General features: G+C 36.9%; 3 protein-coding genes across 4 annotated transcripts; 2 read left to right on the plus strand and 1 right to left on the minus strand.

The window, feature by feature from the left end:
• Positions 1-857: 857 nt before the first annotated feature.
• LOC136209877 (DNA topoisomerase 6 subunit A) lies at positions 858-3,991 on the plus strand. Its single transcript, XM_066001491.1, has 2 exons — positions 858-2,163; positions 3,854-3,991. The coding sequence occupies exon 1, from the start codon at positions 894-896 to the stop codon at positions 2,160-2,162; it is 1,269 nt and encodes a 422-aa protein (XP_065857563.1). The 5' UTR covers positions 858-893; the 3' UTR covers position 2,163; positions 3,854-3,991.
• On the minus strand, positions 3,681-11,256 carry LOC136209875 (pentatricopeptide repeat-containing protein At5g02830, chloroplastic). Of its 2 annotated transcripts, none has more exons than XM_066001488.1 (12): positions 10,681-11,256; positions 10,114-10,201; positions 9,741-9,945; positions 9,073-9,180; positions 8,243-8,407; positions 7,518-8,111; positions 6,760-6,825; positions 6,575-6,655; positions 6,196-6,293; positions 5,538-5,748; positions 4,838-4,898; positions 3,681-4,188 (listed from the first exon to the last, which is right to left on the minus strand). In XM_066001488.1, the coding sequence occupies exons 1-12, from the start codon at positions 11,192-11,194 to the stop codon at positions 3,836-3,838; spliced, it is 2,544 nt and encodes an 847-aa protein (XP_065857560.1). In that variant the 5' UTR covers positions 11,195-11,256; the 3' UTR covers positions 3,681-3,835. The 2 variants fall into 2 exon arrangements, with proteins under 2 accessions (XP_065857560.1, XP_065857562.1); XM_066001490.1 differs by lacking the exon at positions 10,681-11,256 and adding an exon at positions 10,410-10,437 and having other exon boundaries at positions 10,114-10,200.
• A 3,402-nt stretch (positions 11,257-14,658) lies between these two features.
• Positions 14,659-20,466, plus strand: LOC136209050 (zinc finger CCCH domain-containing protein 11). Its single transcript, XM_066000400.1, has 8 exons — positions 14,659-15,005; positions 15,144-15,228; positions 15,338-15,481; positions 15,595-15,683; positions 18,475-18,663; positions 18,770-18,900; positions 19,063-19,165; positions 19,891-20,466. Exons 1-8 carry the CDS (start codon positions 14,838-14,840, stop codon positions 20,083-20,085), a joined length of 1,104 nt encoding a protein of 367 aa, XP_065856472.1. The 5' UTR covers positions 14,659-14,837; the 3' UTR covers positions 20,086-20,466.
• The last annotated feature ends 517 nt before the right edge of the window (positions 20,467-20,983 follow it).

Genomic DNA, 20,983 nt, shown 5'->3' on the forward strand with positions numbered 1-20,983 from the left:
AATAAACTCGCGAAAAGCTAGTCTCGCGAACAATTCATGAGCAACTTACAAATAGAATGTTTAGCTCGAACTCGAACTTGAACTCGTCAAACTTTTGACGAGCCGAGCCTAAATTGGTCAAAAGTCGTCTCGGCTTGATTACAACCCTCAAATTAGGTTAGTTTTGAAAATGTCATCAAATTTTACTTTGTCCCTGTTTGGTAAAGAGCGTTTTGGGATAAAAAGAGCGGTTTTGACCAACTTTAGAGGTTTGACCACTGAAACCGCTAATTTGAATGTTTGATGGAGAGAGGTTTGGGATGAAAACGCTAATTTAGAAAAAGCTCTTAAAAGGAACTTTTTCAATTAGCGTTTTGCAATATTAAAATTAATGGACTTCTTTAACCCTAATAGACAGACTCCCTCTTCCCATGCGCCAAAATTAATGCCTTTATTCGTCTTTTTGCACAAACCGCTATTATCAATCAGCTAATTTTTACCAAACAGGTCTACACAAACAGCTAATCAAATAAGCTAACAGCTAACAGCTAATTCCCAAACAGGATTTCAATAAAATTATTAAATTTTTATTTTTATTCGAATAAAAGAGTAGTCATTTACTAACAAAATAATAATAGAAATAGTAATGTGTGTAAAAATAAATTCTTTTCAACAATAAATTCTTTATCTAAATTAATTGAAATTGAAATGAAAAAATAAAATTTCAATAACTTTATTAAAACAAACTAAACTACCTTTGATGCACGTTTGAATCCCTAGTTTCTCTAGAAAATTTACAGAAACGACATCGTTTACTCTCATCATTTTGCCTTATCACTGTTTTACCAGCCCTAGTGGCTAGTATAAGGACCGGGAAATGATTCATTTCCCGCCTATCCTCCAAAAACTCAGAAATGGCAGACACTTCCAAGGGCAAGAAACGCCGTCGCGCCGATCCTGACGGCGAACCTGAACTCCCTTTCATAAACCGTTTGAAGCCCGACTCAACAATCATGCAAACTCTCCAATCCCTCTTAGAGTCCACCACTGCCGCCTCCTCCTCCTCAAAGCCCTTAACCCTCGCCGACCTTTCCCTCTCCTCCACTTGCCGGGAAGTCTCCGACCTCTCTCTTTCCTCCGTCCAATCCGTCATCGAATCCGTAGTCCTTTCCGTCACTCAATCCATCCTCTCCGGTCAAGGCTTCTCCTTCAATGTCCCCTCACGCGCCTCCACTAACCAGCTCTACGTCCCTGAGCTCGACCGCATAGTACTAAAAGACAAAAACACCCTCCGTCCCTTCGCCAACATCTCCTCCGTACGAAAAGCCACAATCACCGCCAGAATCCTCGCTCTGATCCATCAGCTCTGCCGCAAAGACATCCACGTCACCAAGCGAGACCTCTTTTACACCGACGTCAAGCTTTTCCAAGATCAGACTCACTCCGACGCCGTTCTGGATGATGTTTCGTGTATGCTCGGGTGTACCAGATCTTCACTCAATGTGGTAGCCTCCGAGAAAGGCGTCGTCGTTGGTAGGTTGATTTTTAGTGATAATGGAGATATGATTGATTGTACTAAAATGGGGATGGGAGGGAAAGCAATTCCCCCAAATATTGATAGGGTTGGGGATATGCAGAGTGATGCATTGTTCATACTGTTAGTAGAGAAAGATGCAGCTTATATGAGGTTAGCAGAGGATAGATTCTACAATAGATTCCCCTGTATTATCGTTACGGCGAAAGGTCAGCCGGATGTGGCTACAAGGTTGTTTTTGAGGAAGATGAGAATGGAGTTGAAGTTGCCAGTTTTAGCATTGGTGGATAGTGATCCTTATGGGCTAAAGATTTTGTCAGTCTATGGGTGTGGATCGAAGAACATGTCATATGACAGTGGTAATCTGACTACTCCAGATATCAAGTGGCTCGGGGTTCGACCATCCGATTTGGATAAGTATAAGATACCGGAGCAATGCAGGTTGCCGATGACTGAGCAGGATATTAAGACAGGGAAGGATATGTTGGAGGAGGATTTTGTGAAGAAGAATCCGGGATGGGTTGAGGAGTTGAGCTTGATGGTGAAGACGAAACAGAAGGCTGAGATTCAGGCTTTGAGCTCGTTCGGGTTTCAGTACTTGTCTCAGGTTTATTTGCCGTTGAAGCTGCAGCAGCAGGATTGGATTTAAGGTGTGTATTGGAATTGTTTTCTGAGTTGTGTAATGGTCATTAAATCTGTTTGTTGTTACAAGAACAAGAAAAATGGTTTAGTGATTTATTCTTCTATTTAATGAATGATAACATCAACTAAATTTCACTACAGTACATGATCAATGGATTGCTGTAACATCAATGTTGTTATCCATTTCCTAAAGTTTGAGCATGTTCTTGATTCTATATGAACTTCTGAATGCAAATATTATTATACAGATTTTAGGCCTTGTTCGGTTCGGCTGTTGCTGTTTATTATTTGCTTCTTGTTGTTATTGTTAGTAGTTGAATATAACTGTCCTTTAATACTAACCTATGTTTCGGCTGTTGCTGTTTATTATTTGCTTCTTGTTGTTATTGTTAGTAGTTGAATATAACTGTCCTTTAATACTAACCTATGTTGCATGGACACCGACACAGACACCCATAAACATTGTTTTTAAAAAATAACTTTCATAAAATAGCCTTTAAATAGACACGGACACAAAACGCAGAAACACTACTAAAGAGAAGCGTCCAGATGCGTTTTAAAGCCGTGAGGCCCAAGGTGTTGGATTTGGGCCAAAGCGGACAATATCTATATGGTATTGGACTAGGGTGTTACAATTGGTACCAGAACCGACTCTCCACGTACAATGTGTGGTGCAACATGGATACCAACCCATAAAAAAGGAGCTAAAAAAAGAGAACCAAATGGGTATTTATTTTTCTGTTTCTTGAATGATTGCAATGACTAAATTTCACTACAATTCATGATCAATTGGATTGCTCTAACATCAACATTTTCGACTTCCTATAGTTTGAGCATGTTTTTGATTCTATATGAACTTTTGAATGCATATATTATTATACAGCTGCTTACTTTAGCTGTTGTTTGTTGTTGTCTGGTGGATGTTAGCTGCTTTTCTTTCCAAAACATTTTTTATTCTAACTAAAAACTCTATATAATGGCCGAGTAAAAGAGCAAAAAAGAGCTACAAATACACTTGTTCTTCTGTTTTATAAATAATACCAGTGACTAAATTTCAGTGCAACTCATGATCAATTGGATTGTTGTAACATTATATAAGCAGTTGTTTCTGATGCTATCCAAATACTCTATATCTATTTTTTGGAGTAAAAGAAAAAAAATGAGCTACAAAAAGAGGAAATGAAAGGCGCTTAATTCATGATCAGCTGGATTGCTGTAACATTTACATTTCCTAAAGTTTGAGCATGTTCGTAATTCTGTATGAACTTTTGAATGCAATTGTTGTACAGGTTTATTCTTCTGTTTCATGAGTGATTACATCAACTGATTTTCAGTATAGTTCATGATCAATTGAATTGCTGTAGCATTAAGATCATCCAATTCCTGAGAATTTGAGCATGTTGAATGACAAAATGGTTGTATTAATAATACATGCACAATGCGGGAACATCATGCATTACAGGTAGTATTTTCACGAGTGCGTGATGAGCCTATAGAGGAAATTATAGTGGTATGATAACAGAGATTAGAGAGAGCTAATTTTCTTTTATTAAATAAATATTGAACTACAACTTATCTTGTATATCAGCATTGAGTTGTGCTCCTCAGAATGATGTTTCTGAAGTCGAAGAGCGCATGTACAATCATATACAAAATTTGGCACATGTATAATAAGATTACTCACTTTGTTGAAATCAGTCTTTTCTGCAGCCAACGATGAAGTGATTTCCTTGTGACCTGTAGCCTATGTAGACCTACAGGTCGGCGAGGGGAAGACACCATTCTGCTGCTATCATTCCCAAAACTTTTTTGCCAGTTGGGATCTGAACCTGATTTAACTGGTGTTTCCAGTTCCAAATTCATCTCTTGGGGAACAGGAAGTCTAGGAGCTGCAGTCAAAACTTCAAGCCCTAATTCATTCTGGAGAAGTTCAAATATTGCATCTTTCACCTCTGACTTAGGTGTTGCAGTCAGCATGTCTATTTCTCCAACTCCTAAGTTTATCCACATGTCATCTTTTACCGAATGTCCTTCTGCAATCAGAAATTAGTGAAGCATCAATATGCTTGAAGTTGGTCCCCATTAGGGTTGCAACTGGGGCAGGGATCCGCCCCATCCTCATTAACTTTCCTCATGGGGTAGGGATGCGGAAAAAAAATCCCTTAAGGCGGGGACCTCTCTCTCTCTCTCACATCCCACAGGGATCCCCATCCGCACCATGTCCACAAGGGATTCTTAAAAATATATATTTTATAGCCTTTTCATATATACACACACACATTTTAATATTGTAAAATTTGTTATTACTTATTTTGTATTCTACAAGTGGATCGCCCAAATTTTGAAGAATTGAGCATTGAGAGAAAATAAAACATAATAATGAATAAGTATTATATTTTTCTAATCCTATCATACGACAAAGTTTTAAATCACACTAAAGAAAATGAAAATGTTATTTAGAATTTGAGTAACGGGAAATGGGGATTCCCATGGGGATGGGGACTATTTTTTTCTCCATTTCATTAACAGAACGATGATCGAGATGGGGAGAGTAGTCCCATCCCCAACCCGCTCCATTTGCAACCCTAGTCCCCATTCAAACTTATGTACAACCTAGTATAATCCTTGAAGGGTAGTAGTTAGTAGTTAGTGTCCTTTTCTAGTCCAAGTTTGTTGCCATACCTAATGTGTAAGTCTCTTTGATCATTCTAAGAACTGCAAGAACCACAATCCGAGCTTCAACCTGTTAAGATAAGTTAGAAGATGTATTAGCAAATTAAACATATAATGGTTTCACAAATGGGTAAATTGCATCGACAGTTACTAAGTGTAAGTGTTGTTTCACAAATGTCACCGATCTTCATTTTCTGAATAAAATCAATTTACTTCATATTTTACCTCGAGACATTTCGGTTAATTTGGCACAAAAAATCATCATAATGTTGACGTTTTACACATATAACAGTTGACTATATGCCAACTAAGCGCCATATTAACAAAGATGCTATTATTTATTTGTTTTGGCTTAGGATGTGCCAAGTGGCACACAAGTGGCCACCACAATCTGCTACATTAGCTCTGAAAGTCAAATCTATTTGGTGTGACATTTAGTTGGCATTTAGCCAATTGTCTTTTGTGCCACATCGACAATTCAGTGAGTTTTATTCACAAGTTGGCCGGCGTGACTTTGCTGACGTCAAATGTGAAGAATGATTTTATTCAAAGAAAAGAAAATGAAGTAAACAGATCCTATACTTTAGTCAGGTAGGTGCATTTTATAATGAAAATGAGAAACTAAGGCCAGAACTAATATATAAATAAGATTGTTTAAGTGCTACGAACCATAATCTACTATGCAAAGAACAGTATTTAAGAATTTCACCTTGGTCAAGCCTCGCAGATCAATTGATAATCTTTCAGGAGTGCTGTTCTGCAAATGTGCTGCAACTTTCTCAAGAAGCAGACTGTGCTGTCTTCCAATGTTTGTTCTTTTGTAGGGATCAAACTCGCACTGGCTCTGATAATTGTTTTGTATTACTCCTTCACACCACTCCTCAATTAGTAGCTTAAGATAGTAATCATTGGATTTGTACCTGCAATATCAGCGCATTGTGATGAAAGTCGTGAACTCTTGTATTAAATTGGCAATCAATGAGTCATTTTATCATTATTGTATCAGCAATAGAAAATGGCAGACATGAGCATAATTTGTAGATGGTAAATGCTTTTTCTTTGCAACTGACCATGCAGACTTTCAATACTGCAAGATTGTAAGCATTCCGGCATCATTGTATTAAAAATGAAGTAGCGAATTGAGAAATTTATCCTAATGAATGACATAACAAATTGTTGTAAAAAAGTATTGGTATTACAAGGTGGACATAAATTTAGATTATCAAGTAACATAGAAGCATCGTATGGCAGAGTATTATATTACTTGGGAATTGTAATAAGCTATTTGATTAATTAGGAAAGGAGATACAAGAACAATGACAATTTTACATGAAAAAATGCCTATACAAATTTCATTGAATGCATACCCTGCTCTCCTCATATCTGTATATATAGCCAGGCATTGCTGCACTTCTTCTAAAGAACCATATCTGACTCTAGCTCTTAGTAATGTATCATATGTCACCTGAAAGAAGGTAAAAGAATATCAAATGCAAGCTGAATATAATTAGTGATGGAAAAGCAAAATGTCTTTCACATTGCCATAGAATGATATTTCTACGCAAATTAAATAAAACTTTCATGTTCAGTTATTGTGAAAGTAAAGATTAAGAACTCACATTAGCAACCCATTTGTCATTTTATTAATTTTGAGACATCTTTAAGCAGCCAAACTGAAACAAGAAACTTTCTATGCAGTACAAGTAGCATTGTTGAATTAAGCAAAAGAACCTCTTAAGTGCTTACTAAGTTTGGTTTTATTTGGCTTTTTTTCATCTCTGTAAACAAGGAAAATGCCAGCCTCAAATTTGAACTTTCCACGCAAACCTGTAAAAGAGCACCATGAATTTACACTAGAAAGCGCAATAGCTCAACCAGAGACTTAAATTAAAAGAGTATTATCCAAAGCAAGGAAAAAGAAAGGTTCGTACCTTGATAGCTGTTGTATATGAAACAACATCAGGTTCAATTCCAGCAGAACGCATGTTCTTCAAAATCTGCACTGAGGGGAATAACCCTATCAGAGTATGTACTAACACAGAAATTCTGTGCACAATGACCATGGAGTAAAAAGACAGACAAAGAAAAGGGCATATCAACGGCCCAAAAGTTGTTTGATAAAAGAAATGGTTCTGGCAGTTATTCATGAAGTGAGAAAGGCTAGAAACTTAAAAGACTGGCCCAGACACATTTTAACAGAGCTGAGAATGAAAGCATAAAGGCTAGCAGCTAGCTAAGGTCTTGATGCACAAGCATTACTCTTGAAGGACCTTATCTAAGTTACCTTTAGTTGCTTCCAAAAGATACATTTTTATGCACAGGGTCTTAATATCCATAGTCACTATACTAATGTTATACAAGAGATGAGTCTTTAATTGAATGGGGCTAACAGCTAGTGGAGAATGAGAATGCAGTTCAGAATGATGCTAGCTTACAATGGAATGAGACAGCGACACTTTTCTAAAATGAGTTACAACTTAAATAATGCATAGTTACAGCTTATGCATTAACTTGTTTTATTTGTTTATATTCACCCTGCTGTTCGATGAGTAATATGATCAGCTAAGATTATAAAATATATATATGATCAGCTACATTATTGGATCTGGAACCCCATTCAACAAGCACCGCACAGTTTTACAATATTACAGATACACATAATAAAAATTATTCGTATGAAAACACTTACCTGTATGGCACCCTCCACATTTCCTGAACTTCCACATATATCCATTAAGATTGACCAGCTTATATGATCAGGGGAAAGGCCCATTGACTTCATCTCATCCATCAAGGCTTTTGCACGATGGTAATCATCACCACATGCTTTCATTAATATATTATATGTTGTTGATGAGGGTGTGAATGGAAATTTTTTAATAAAGCTTAAATGATGTGAATTAAATGCTGCATTTGGCACAATAGCAACGTGATGCTGCTGGCTTTGCTCCGTATTCAAAATGTTATCTCCACTGGAATTGTAATCTTCACTACAGATATCATGGACTTCATTTCCCTTCCAGATTTGAAAAAGCCGAAAAGCTCGATCGTACTGGCAAGCCTCTACACAAGCATGTAAAAGGATGTTGCAACACTGTGAATTTGGCTCACAGCCAGCTAGAAGCATCTCTTCAAATAATTTAATAGCTTGCTCTACAAGACCAGCATTTGCACAGGCACTGATCAATGCTGACCATGTATATGTGTTAGGATTAACACCAGATGATAACATATCTTCTTTTACTTTCAACGCCATATGCCATAATTTTGCATCTGCAAAGATCTGGAAGCATGAACAAACAAGAGCCACTGAATGAAATAACAAATACTACCAGAAAGAACCAAATGAATGAAAAATGAGATTATCCATGGAAGGTTAACTAACTGGCAATATATATTGCCAATGGGATGTACCTTTATAATTGTGCAATATGTGAAGACATCTAACTTCACCAGTCCTGTTGATTCCAACTGTTTTACTTCTCTATAAATGTCTTGGGCCAAGTCCAATTTTCCAGCAAGAGAGCATGCCTTAAGAAGAATGTTATAAGATGCCATATCTGCTGTTACTCCAAGAGTCTGCACTTGTAAAATAAATAGGTTTACCATATTGTGTGGCTGACAAAATTTGCAAAATATATGCATTGAATCTGCGAGGGTGAGCCTTGGCGAACGGTAAACGTTGTTGTCGTGTGACCAAGAGGTCACGGGTTCGAGTCTTAGGAGCGGCCTCTTGCCAAATAAATTGGCAGGGGAAGGCTTGCCCCCAGTACACCCTTGTGGTGGGACCCCTCCCCGGACCCTCGCTCAGCGGGGACGCGTAGTGCGACCTGGCCGCCCTTTCTATATGCATTGAATCTGCCTCTAATATGGCAATGAAAAATATAATATCAAATCAACTAATCTTGCATTATAAGGAATAAAAGTTCACTCGTATGCTTGATATTTTCATAGTAGTATTACGAGACGTGAATTTTCTTTATTTTTTTAAGAAGATACAAAGTATCTCTAATTTTTTTTGATTGGTTGGTATGTTTGATAAAATAAATAGCAACAGAGCAAGTCAAAAGCTTAATGATGATAATTAAAGGGCTAAAAATACTCATGAATGGATATTTAATAAAATAAAGCTCAATTTTAAGGGACGTGAAGAAGGAGCATAATGTTGTTCTGTGTGTATTTGCCCCCATGTGTACGTGCATGGAGTGTGTATGTAGGAGAGAGAGAGAGAGAGAGAGAGTTACTTGCATGTCCTTGTACACGTAAAATGTATAGCCCAAATCATGGGCATTCACGTTCATGAGACTGTTGAAAACATATATATTTGGGACAACCTTCTGACTGAGTATGTCCTGCAAAAAGATTCATATGAACAAAAACTCCAAATATTATTTCCAGCTTTTTGTTCAGATGTTTAGTATGAGAACAAAGTTTCAAAGTAAAGATGAACCTAGAATTATGCAAGTAACAAAATAAGGTTCTACTGGGTTTCAAAATGCTTCATTATTTTAGTATAGCAGATCCGATAAAGAACCTACAGAGACATTGAGTACACTCGCCCATGAACAGCAGTAAAGCTATTCACACAGAAACTCCTAGCTTTTCTAATAGATCAGAATGCAGAAGGTATAAACTCAAATCAAATGTCTATTCTTCAATCGGCAGCTCCTTCCTTATTTGATTATTATCATTAGCATATCAGTGAAGCTGGTCAAATCCCCACAACCCGCAGAAATCTGAAATTGATTATGTGCGCAAAAAGGATACACGCATTTAAATCCTACATAATGTAAGATGCATGATTCATTCGTCGGCAAAAGTTAAAGGAGATCCAAAAGCTAAGAATTAAGGCATTTAAACCAAATGATAGAAATAAGTTATTTTAGAAGTCCAAGATAGCCAAGGCATGTACCTCATAAATGTACCTGGATTTCATGAAGTTGCGACAGAGACCACAAACATCAATGATTGCACGATAAATGTACATATTTGGAACACTTGATTGCTGCTTATATAGTTCATATACCTCCAATGCACAATCCAAATCCCCTCTTTTTCCAAATTTTTTGATAATAGTGCATAGCAATATGCCTTCATGTGGAAATAGACTAGCATACCTGCAGAAGCAAATTAGTTATAGTGACAAACAGTGATTAAGAAAAGGAGAATTTTTGAAATCATGTCCAATACGACAGCCATGTTTCTATAATTCAATGACATGAAATCAAACATGAGATAACAAGCTGTGTCCGAGAGAACAACTTATTCAAAAAGAAATACAGTACCTCACTGCCATCTGTGGATTGCGTTTATAAATACAGATTTTAATAACTTGAGATGGCTCCACCAGTTCTTTGATGTTGAAGGAAAAGCCTGTGAAAAAGAATCATCTTTACTCAAGGCAAAAAATTTGAATCAAGAGCAAACTGACACTATTCGAGAATACAATTGGCCTATCATCACAAAAAATAAACGTGCAGAAAATTTCAACTTACTTGGAAGCAGATTTAGTCTAAAAAGAGAAGGATAAATCAACTAAATCTAATTCAATAAGCAATAATACTAAGAAGAAGAAAAAAATCCAGCTAGAGTCTCCATTAAAACAATAATTTCCCCAGGTTACCGCAAAGAATCTCAATCAAGAGCAAACTGACACTGAATCATTCAAGAATACAACATTAGCCTAAAATCGTCACAAAAGCATGTATAGTTGCATATATACGAGCAGAAAATTTCGACTTAGATGGAAGCAGATTTATTCTCGAAAGCAGATTTATTCTCGAAAGCAGAACGATACATAAACTGGAATTAATTCAATAAGCAATAATATTAAAAAGAAAAAAAAAAGTTACCAGCTAGAGTCTCCATTAAAACAATAATTTCCTCCAGGTTACAGCGATTGACAATCCGAAGACAACCTGTTCTGAGCAAATCCATGGAAACGGCATCAAACAGCTTCAAAGGAGGAATTCCTAGCTTATCAATTCTCTTCAAAGCCTCAACAGCAGATTCCACATTCCCCTGGTTAAGATTCTTGGAAATCCCCTTGGCTACAGCAACCAAACTGAGTCCCGAAAAGAACTGCGACGGTTCGACACCAGAAGCAACAAGCGAATCCGCAAATGTGAGGAAGTCACAGAGGTGGCCGTCTTCGGCGAGATTAGCAGCATGATCGAGAAGGGAATTGTGGCGGGAGAAGGAGGTGGCGAAGAGAATAGGAGAGCGAGAAGGAGGAGTAGAAATGGAAGGAGAAGGGAGGAGATTATGGAGAGAAGATTTGGATTTAGGTTTAGGGGAGTGAAAATGAGAAGTAGAAGAGGTAGGAGGAGGAGCAACAATGGAGCCAAGAATGACCAGCTCCCTCATAGTGAGCTTGGTTCTGATGTGCAACAACCGTTAATTTTGATTTTTATGCTCATTCTCCTATGGATTGAAATTGAAAGGTTCCCACTTTCTAGTGGTGGATGTTAGATATATACATATTCTTTTTTTTTTTTTTTCCTTACCATTTTCTTCTACAATTCTTTTATTAAAAAAATGCAATATCTGCACATTATCCATAATTTACAAGCTGAACTAATTTTACTTTGAAATTTTGAACTAATATTCAGTCATTTAAGAAACACTTCACAATTCTTAAAAAAAAAACACTTTATAATCTCATTATATCTATTTCAGATGCGTATATATTACTAATTAGTGATAACATAACACAGACGTATAGCGAATATAACAATATTCATAAGAGTATAATTATAGTTAGATGTAAAGTTAATCCAATTGTTAAACCTTACTACGTTAGGGGTATAATTACATAATTTACGAAGTTATGTATAAATTTGCTTTGGACTGTCAATATTAAGAACATTTTTTTACATATTATCCTTTAATATTATAATATTTACTAATAGAATTGGTTCATTCCTTTCACTAATATTTATACAATAATTACAAATAAATATCCTTATGATTAAGGCCCTAAATAGGTAATTGAAATACAATCAAATTGTGATCTTCACAAGATTTTAGGGATAGAATATGGTAACAGATAAAATATGATAACAGATAAAATGGTAACAGAAAGTTGACTTATTCTAATACACCCCCTTAGTCGAAACGGGAGGAGGACGTACGTTGAGACTAGAGCGAAAGTCTTCAAACAATTGAATTGGTAGACCTTTGGTGAAAATATCCGCAATTTCGTGACGAGAAGGTATATGGAGAACCTGAACTTGACCACATGCCACTTTCTTCCGAACAAAGTGAATCCATTTCAATATGCTTTGTGCGTTGATGTTGAACAGGATTACCCGAAAGATAAATGGCACTCACATTATCACAATAGACCAAGGTGGCGGTGGGGAGAGGGTGGTGAAGCTCGAGGATGAGAGGTGGCAGAGCCAACATGTTTCAGAGACGATATTGGCGACACCTCGGTATTCGGCTTCAGCACTAGAGCGAGAGAGTGTGGGTTGTCGTTTTGCAGACCATGAAAGCAAATTGTCACCTAAATATACACAATAGTCGAAAGTTGATCGTCGGGTGTCCGGGCATCCGCCCCAATCCGCATCGGTGTAGGAGACCAATTTGTTGAGTGATGTGTGATGAAGATGAAGACCCAGATGAAGAGTTCCTTGAAGGTACCAGATTATGCGTTTGAGTGCATTCATGTGATGGGTGCACGAATCATGCATAAATAGACAAATTTGTTGCACGGCATAAGCGATGTTCGGTCTCGTGAGAGTCAAGTACTGTAAGGTTTCGGTAAGGCGACGATAAGAAGTGGGATCATGATACAGATTGCCAGAGGAGGTGCTGAGCTTAGCTTTGGTGTCAACGGGTGTGAGACACGGTTTGCAGGCTGACATACCGGCTTTCTCAATAATTTTAGCTGCATATTTTCATTGAGAGAGAAAGAGGCCACTAGATGTGCGAGTGACAGAAATACCCAAAAAATCACTTAGAGGACCTAAGTCCTTCATAGCAAACTCGGCCCCAAGTTTGGACATGATGGAGTCACGAAGTTGATCTAAAGAGGAAGCTAAAATGATGTCATCAACATAAAGAAGAATGTAAGCAATGTTAGCTCCATCACGATAAATAAATAAAGGATTATCACACCGACTGTGAGTGAAACCCAATTGAGCTACAAAAGTCGTAAACCGTTGGTACCGTGCATGGGGTGCTTGCTTAAATCCATATAAGGATTTTTTTAAGTAAGCACACATAAGTGGGATGAGCCGGATCACGGAAACCTGGCGATTGAGACATGTACACCGTTTCATGTAGGTCACCATATAAGAAGGCATTCTTGACATCAAGTTGGTGGAGACTCCAATTTTTAGAGAGAGCGATGCTAAGAATGGCTCGGATGGTGGCAGGTTTGACAATTGGACTGAAAGTCTCCCCATAGTTGATACCAGCTTGTTGTCTGATGCCATTGCCAACAAGGCGTGCTTTGTGACGAGCAAATGAGCCATCTGAATTGTATTTAAGCCTGAAAAGCTAGAAACTTGGAATAACATTAGCATTAGACGGACGGGGTACTAAGACCCACGTCTTATTTTTAATGAGAGCATCGTATTCATCGTGCATAGCTAATTTCCAATTATGGTCATTTAATGCATTATTATGGCTAGTGGGTAATGGTGAAGGCTTTTGTTGGGTATGAGTGTGTAGGTTCAGAGGCTGCGTTGGTTTGAAGATGCCATGTTGAGCTCGGGTGCGTATCTGAGGAGAGTAAGGTGGTATGGGTGTCGGGGGTACTGCTAGATGTGAAGTAGTGGGTGGTGAGTGGGGAGTAGTAGGATTTGGATTTGGGGAGTGAGGAGAGGACATGAGAGTGTTTGAGGAGGCTTGTTGGAAATGCTCGGGCGAGAGTGGTAGGGATTGGACCGGGAAAGTGAGCTGGGTCGGAGAGTTGGGCGCGGTAGGAGAGTCGGGTTGGGCCGCGTTAGGCGTAGTTGGGTCAGCAGGAGGCTGATCTGCTATAGTGTGGTCCAAGAGTGGAGGGGCAGATTGTATGGTGGCATGTAGTGGTAGTAGTCCTACACTTAGAAAGTCATAGGAAGATGAACTAGGTTGATTGAGATTAGAGAAGAGAAATTTGGACTCATAAAAAATAACATGTCTCGATACAATAATTTTATGAGTGGATAATTCATAACACTTATATCCGCGATGATGTGATGGTAACAGATAAAATAGTAACAGAAAGTTGACTTATTCTAATATTTACTGAAATCACTAAGGGAGTGTTTGGTTTGTATAAAGGTACCAGAATGGAATACAGAAAGGGAAATAAGGAGAAAAGAATTGAATGACCTTGAATTCTCTGTCTCTTTATTTTGATTCTAGAAAAGAAATGACATACCTCTAATCCCCTTTTGGTTCAAATGAGATAATAAATCAGAGTTATAAATTGTTTCGAACAAAAATTGTTATACATATATATTCTGTATTAATAAATTGATCACATGTAAATATATGAATTAAATCAATTACTTCAATGCATTGTGGCAAGCATGATTAACAACTGCAAATTGATTAATTCAAAATATGAATTATTATACACCATGTGCATTATATGAGATTAAAGTTAGAATTGTAAATGTTTGTTAAAAATGTTTTTTTTTTTTAAAAATTCCGATTTCTTTTGCAACATGAAGATTAAATTCAAATTAGTTGATATAATTAATAATTATAATTATAAATGGTTTTTTAAAAGTGAATTTATATGTAAATTACTAAATGAAGCTCAGTCATTCAAACCCAGCCCAACCCAATCTAGCCCAGCCTACACGCACTTTCTAGAATACCATTTCCTTCATCCTCTCCATCCACCCTCACATACCAAAATAAAACGCCCCACCTCTGCATCGCTGCTCCGCCTCCGCCGAGAGTCCTCTCTTCCTCCGCCGGACCTCTATATAGTTTTAACGCCAAATCCAAAAAACGCTAGCTTCCTGCTTCTTTTCCAGTTTGTCTTCAGATTGGATGCAAATAAGAGATGCCTCCGAAGCAGCAGAAAGCCGATTTAGCGAAGAAGCAGAAGGTCGTCGAAGACAAGACCTTCGGTCTCAAGAACAAAAATAAGAGTAAAAATGTCCAGAAATATGTTCAGAGTCTCCAGCAATCCGTACAGCCCAAACCTGACTCCTCTAAGCTGGCGGCTAAGGTTAGCCTTTTCTTCCATTTTTCCTTTTTGCTCACCTAAATTCCCATTTAACTTCAAGTTCTTTTACTGATTTGATGTTTCATTTGCTAAAATTCAACTCTATTTGAGGGAACTAACATACGTTTTTTACTGTAACAGAAAAAGAAAGAAGAAGATAAAGCCAAAGAGAAGGAGCTGAACGAATTGTTCAAGGTTGCTGTTAGCCAGCCCAAAGTTCCTATTGGTAATCATATCCCTCGAACAGAATGCAATATCAACTAGTTGAAAGCTTTTGTTTCTTTTTATTATGCATATTTTGGTTAAATGTACTAACTAATGACCCATCTGATTAGGTGTTGATCCTAAGTCTATAGTGTGCGAGTTCTTCAAAGTGGGACAGTGTACTAAAGGTTTCAAATGCAAATTCTCGCATGATTTGAATGTTCAGAGGAAAGGAGAAAAGATTGACATTTATAGTGATAAGCGTGACGACGAAGGTTTTTGGATCATGAACCTAATTTATTTGATTTTTTTTTTTCAGTTTTGAACACCATGCTAGTTATGCTTGAGATTTTGTCCTCATACATCCTTTTTTTCTCTCTCTCTTAAGATACCATGGAGGATTGGGATCTAGATACCTTGGAAAAGGTCGTGGAGTCGAAGAAAAATGAGTATAATCAGAACAAACCTACTGACATTGTAAGTTTGCTTCTTGGAGATAACAAAAATAGATTTGATTCTTTTACCCTATTATTTCATGTAATGTATAGCCTTCTCATCATCTTCGTACTTATCTGTTTAACTTGAATGGTTAATTTTTGCTGAACTTATTTTCCTTCTAATCGTAGAAAGTGTCTTTTAGATGGGAGATGTTGTTTCTAATCTTTTGACCTTTGCAAAAGACATGGAAAGCAAAAAAAATGACTTTTGTTTTGCGACAGTAATTCTTCTGCCTATTAGCAATTAAAGAACCGTTACTATTTCTAATATTTTGTGATGATGTTAATAGGTTCTGTTTTTATTCGATATGAGACGATATCTTAATAGTTGCTTTTGTGCTCACTGCTCAATACTTGATGATTGAAGTTGTAAGGAAAAAATCTCTTTTCGACTTGTGTAGTAGTATTTCTTCCCGTTAGGAATTAAAGAATTGATCCTTCAACATTCTGACTTAGGTAATTCCTTTTGTTTCTGTTTGATATTGTCTAATTTTGTACCATCACCGGATTCTGAACTGTATTTATTTGGGTTCCATAGTCAACACCTAAAGATGATCAAATAAATGTTGTAGAATAAGTGTTGGATGAGATATGGCCAGAAATATACAATGTGTATGCATGTCTCCCTACCATGGCTTACAATAATGGTTGCAATGGAATAGAACAGACTTGGTTGACAGATATTGTCGTGTTGTATCTTTTATTCTTTTTCTTTTATTTGATGATGTCTAATATTACATCTTTAGCTAATCGGGTAATTCCGAATGGTATTTATTTGGATTCCATACTCAAAATATAGTGATTAATGATAATCAGAGCACAAGCGGGATTCCCTGCACCCGTGTGAGGCATGCTAGCCTATTAGCTATTCTAGCCAAGGAATCCATTAGATCAGGGCAGAGATTCCACCTTACCAACCTCATATAAACAAAAACATCAAATAAATATTCGTATCATGTACGTCTCTGTTATGGCTTTAAGTAATCTCCATGACAGAAGTGTAACAAATGTTTACTGGTGTTGTACTCGACAACTTTTTTGGCGGTTTCACACATACAGTAATTATATACCTTAAAAGCTGTTGTAATGGGTTTCACACTTGTACTTATTGCTTCATTGTGTAATCTGCATATTTTTTGGCTTGTGTAACAACCTTTATTTTTGTGTTTACTGCCGTTCCATTTAAAAGAGGTTGATCCTCTTTTGAAGCATGTTGTGCCTCATTCCTGTTCCAATCATGATTTCTCTTTTTGTACGCTATTTCTTTTTGAGATACTATACCCATTCTAAATACATTGAATTTCATTTATGAAGATTATATATGCTAGATTTGATGTCTTTATGCTAATTTTGTAGTTTAATTTCTTAGTGTTAATGATTTCTTTTAATATTTATTAGTTTTCAGCTTTTCTTTTGTTTTGCAAATTTTCTGAAAAAACCTTGCCAGTGTTATAGTGGCACTGTTATATTATGGCCTGAGAAACCTATTTCCGTTATATGTGACTGCTATTTATTTGCTGATGCAACATAAATCAATTGGCCATATTCAATCTTGGACAGACATTACATCCATGCAACAACATGTACCTAAGTTGTAGCAGAGTATATGGGGCTCTTGCAGCTGCTTTTGATAGTCATAGCCTGTTTAGAGTCTTTAGACACAAATGCATGTTGTATAAATCAGAAATTGCTTTCAGTAAATATCTAACGTATCTACAAGCAATAAGGATTGTCAAGACGACTGGGCATGAATACATAAAACAGGGTCTTTTCTTTATGATTGTCAATAATTGATTTAGCTTGCAACAGATGTATTCGTTCATTTGGAAGACTAATTAGCATTTTAACTAAATTACTATTGTAATCAAGTGTATAGTATGAAAATTGTAGACTAACAAGCGATTGTATCATTTTTGTAGAGGTGTCTTGTCTTCCATAAAAGCATAAATCAAATATTTCTATAGGAAATTTGCTAAAACCAACAATGAATTATGAACTCTTCATTTTCCTGAATGTTGCCTTTCCATCAAGGAAATCTAATTAGATGTCATGTTGCTTAAGCTTTGAAATTTTAGGTCGGGTTCATTGCAAAAAGCGGTGTTTGGAGAAGCGAATGTACAAGTTAATACATCCCGGAGCTGATCGGGAAAAAGTGTAGTCTTTAAGCATTCAGTGGCTGTTACAGCCGCTAAACGCCAGCGCTATAGGTATTGGCCATTATCAATGCAGAACATTGAATAAACCGGTCACTATGTGGTGTTGTCATGTAATAATGGCTGTTATACCTTTGTCCTTGTAAGGGACATTAATTTTTTGAGTAGATTACTGCTTAGAGTTATTGTAGACCCAGGAGGGAAAGGGCCTTGAAAATCTGTTTAGTATGAGTGTGAGAATATTAGTGAAGGGCTAAAGCTGAATTGAAGTGGAATAGTGGATGGACAATAGCACTAGCAATATATGTGTTTTTTTGGCTGTGATGCTTGAAAAGAAACTAGGAAGAAGAGGAAAGAAGTGTTTTTTCTTTCCAATGAGTTTGGTCCACATGTACTGCTGGGTTTAGCTCGTGCATTCAGGCATATGATGTACATTAGCATGAAACTGAATCAGAATAACCAAGTACCCCGAAATAAAAAGTAATATCCCTTTAGCCTTGAGAAGCAGCATGGTTTTCTATGATCAAAACTAAATTGTGCTGAAATTCAGATTGACATGATACTATAGAATTTGTATTATATAAATTGAAATTTGAATTTGTGATTTTGTTTCTGTAGGTTTGCAAATACTTTTTGGACGCTGTTGAAAAGAAACAATATGGCTGGTTTTGGGTCTGCCCGAATGGTAGTAAAGAATGTCATTATCGGCATGCTCTACCGCCTGGATATGTGTTAAAATCTCAGATGAAGTCTCTCTTAGAGGAAGAGGCTAACAAGATACCCATCGAAGAGGAGATTGAAAATCAGGTGATAATATATTTGCACAATAAATTATCTCCTTCGCTTGCTTTGTTCAATACTTCTGCCACTGCTATCCAATTGCACTTAATAACATAACTGCTATTGGTTTTAGCGTGCCAAATTAACAACTACGACACCTATGACTCCTGAGTTGTTCATGCAATGGAAGAAGAAAAAGATGGACGAGAGAGAGGCTGGTTTGGCTGCAAAGCAGGCAGAGAGGGCTAAGAATGACCGAATGAGGTATATCTTCCTTCCCTTTTCCTGCACTACCTTGGCTCACCCTTTCATATAGATGATTAAATACTCTCGTTCATTTAAACAGACATGGAGATGTGATCATTTATACTCTAGTCTAATTATATTTAACTAATTAAATTTGTCCTACTTTTGATTACCTTCTAGTGGACGTGAGCTATTTCTATCAGATGCTAGTGTGTTTGTGGATGATGCTGAAGCATATGAGGAATACCAGAGAGACGAAGAATCTGATGCTCCGGAAAAGAAGGTATGGTTTCCATGAAAAAGAGAGAGTGGGTGTAACATGGTAAACTCTAGGTTATATGTGGAGCTTGTTAGTATCATCTTGGCACAATGTAGCTTGTTGACTATATTGTGGTTCAGTCTATCTGTTAATGAAGGGAAAATAATAGGGGTGTTAAAATGGGTTATCTTGTTATGTGATCTATATATTCCAGATGATTATATACGATATAAATTAGACAAAAATGATATTCGTGTCAAATAGGCTGTGTCAAGCGGGTTGTCTCTGTAAATAGTGTTGGAATTTGACAGCCCTAGTATTTTATTCCACTAGTTGGCATTGGCCAGTCTTTTGCCATTTTTGACATAGTCATAGTCAGTTCCAAAGAAGCCATTCCTGATATATACAGAAGTTATTTTCCACTCCAACCCTCTAGTGAATCTAATGAAATGACAAGAAGAAAAAGAAGGGTGAGAAGTGGAAAACATTTAGTGCCTCTTCTGGTTGTTTATAGCTTAATTGATAATCGCAAATGTACCATGTCAAAGCAATGAACTGGTACATGTTTGATGCATTTCTATATACTTAATGTTGACCGAGTCTGTCGCATAGCCACTTGTCCTCTGATGGAATGCTGATGCATATGATATGGTATAAGTCCTGTAATCCATAGACCGAAGAGAGGCTTTGAAAATGAAAGCTCACTCTTGAACTGCCAACTGAAATAACTGGGTTTTGCTTCTCTTCAGGATAATGTTAACTCTTCTGCTGGTGGACCGAGCACTTCTACAACATCTTCAGGCAATGCAGAAAATCCTCATGATGATGATGATGGTGTTGATGACGACGACGATGATGAACTGGACATGGATGAATTAGCTGAACTGGAGGCAAGTTTAGCAAAAACATCAATCCAAATTCAGGAGCCAGGCAGTGGCAATTAATTCTGAGATGCAGAGTCTGTTGTCTACATGCCTTTTAAAATGTTGACTCCGTGATCCTGCCCCGGAAGAACGGCCTTGATCTGTGACTTATCGATGAGCAGTTGGTGGCATTTTGCGAGATGATTCAAAAATTTGTGAGCCTTTTACTAGTTTCGGCAATACATGTTGACATGGTACCTCTAATTTGCAATGCTAAATATGAATTTCATAGTCTTGCGAGTTTGTGTCTATTGGTAGTTTATACTTAAAGTTTCTCCTAGTAGAAATAAGACTTGGAAGAGGATCATGGATGTAGTATTTATGTGATTTGGCTGAGAAGTGGGGGATTTTGTTCAATTGGATTCAAGGCTTTTAATATGATGAGGATCATGTTTATGTTTATGTATAATCTCCGGTAAAATGTCTACCCGTAATTCAGTGATTTTGGCACTGGATGTTTCCAATATAAAATGGGTACATAATATATGTTTTCATTCTCCTTCCGGGACCTATCTTTTGAGGTTATTAGAGACTATTAATTTATTTTTATCATACAAATCGCTCAATATTGTTTTTATGATTGAACCGGGTAATTGTATCAAACAACTTGTCTTTTTATTGTGTTGTCATATAAAAAAAATTGATAGTTATATTTTTAACGTTTTTTATACATATTTTAGAGCATCTCTAGCGGTTGGTAAAACGTTCTCCAATCACGGCACTCTTCTATTAAAAAAATCCACTTAGAATAGTTACACATTATATTAATATGGATTTTGCATGTCATATAATATAATATTTTATTATAAGGTCTAAAGAAAAGATTGAAAATGCACGATTCCAATTGACTAGAGCAATCACATGACAACGCCTAAAAGAGCTATATGTGAAACACTTTTTTCATTCACCTATGAGCTTC

The sequence above is a fragment of the Euphorbia lathyris genome, chromosome 10, assembly GCF_963576675.1.
Source record: "Euphorbia lathyris chromosome 10, ddEupLath1.1, whole genome shotgun sequence".
In the NCBI taxonomy this organism is placed as follows: domain Eukaryota; kingdom Viridiplantae; phylum Streptophyta; class Magnoliopsida; order Malpighiales; family Euphorbiaceae; genus Euphorbia; species Euphorbia lathyris.

What these genes read in the sequence shown, in the direction of transcription:
- LOC136209877 (XM_066001491.1), top strand. Translation starts at nt 894, where the DNA reads ATGGCAGACACTTCCAAGGGCAAGAAACGCCGTCGCGCCGATCCTGAC.
- LOC136209875 (XM_066001488.1), bottom strand. Translation starts at nt 11,194, where the DNA reads ATGAGGGAGCTGGTCATTCTTGGCTCCATTGTTGCTCCTCCTCCTACC. An exon ending in TTTAATGGAGACTCTAGCTG is followed by an intron (nt 10,202 to 10,680) that starts GTAACTTTTTTT and finishes TCTTTTTCACAG; the next exon opens with GCTTTTCCTTCAACATCAAA. An exon ending in ATCTGCGAGGCTTGACCAAG is followed by an intron (nt 4,899 to 5,537) that starts GTGAAATTCTTA and finishes TTATCTTAACAG; the next exon opens with GTTGAAGCTCGGATTGTGGT.
- LOC136209050 (XM_066000400.1), top strand. Translation starts at nt 14,838, where the DNA reads ATGCCTCCGAAGCAGCAGAAAGCCGATTTAGCGAAGAAGCAGAAGGTC. An exon ending in AGAACAAACCTACTGACATT is followed by an intron (nt 15,684 to 18,474) that starts GTAAGTTTGCTT and finishes TTGTTTCTGTAG; the next exon opens with GTTTGCAAATACTTTTTGGA. An exon ending in GCTAAGAATGACCGAATGAG is followed by an intron (nt 18,901 to 19,062) that starts GTATATCTTCCT and finishes ATTACCTTCTAG; the next exon opens with TGGACGTGAGCTATTTCTAT.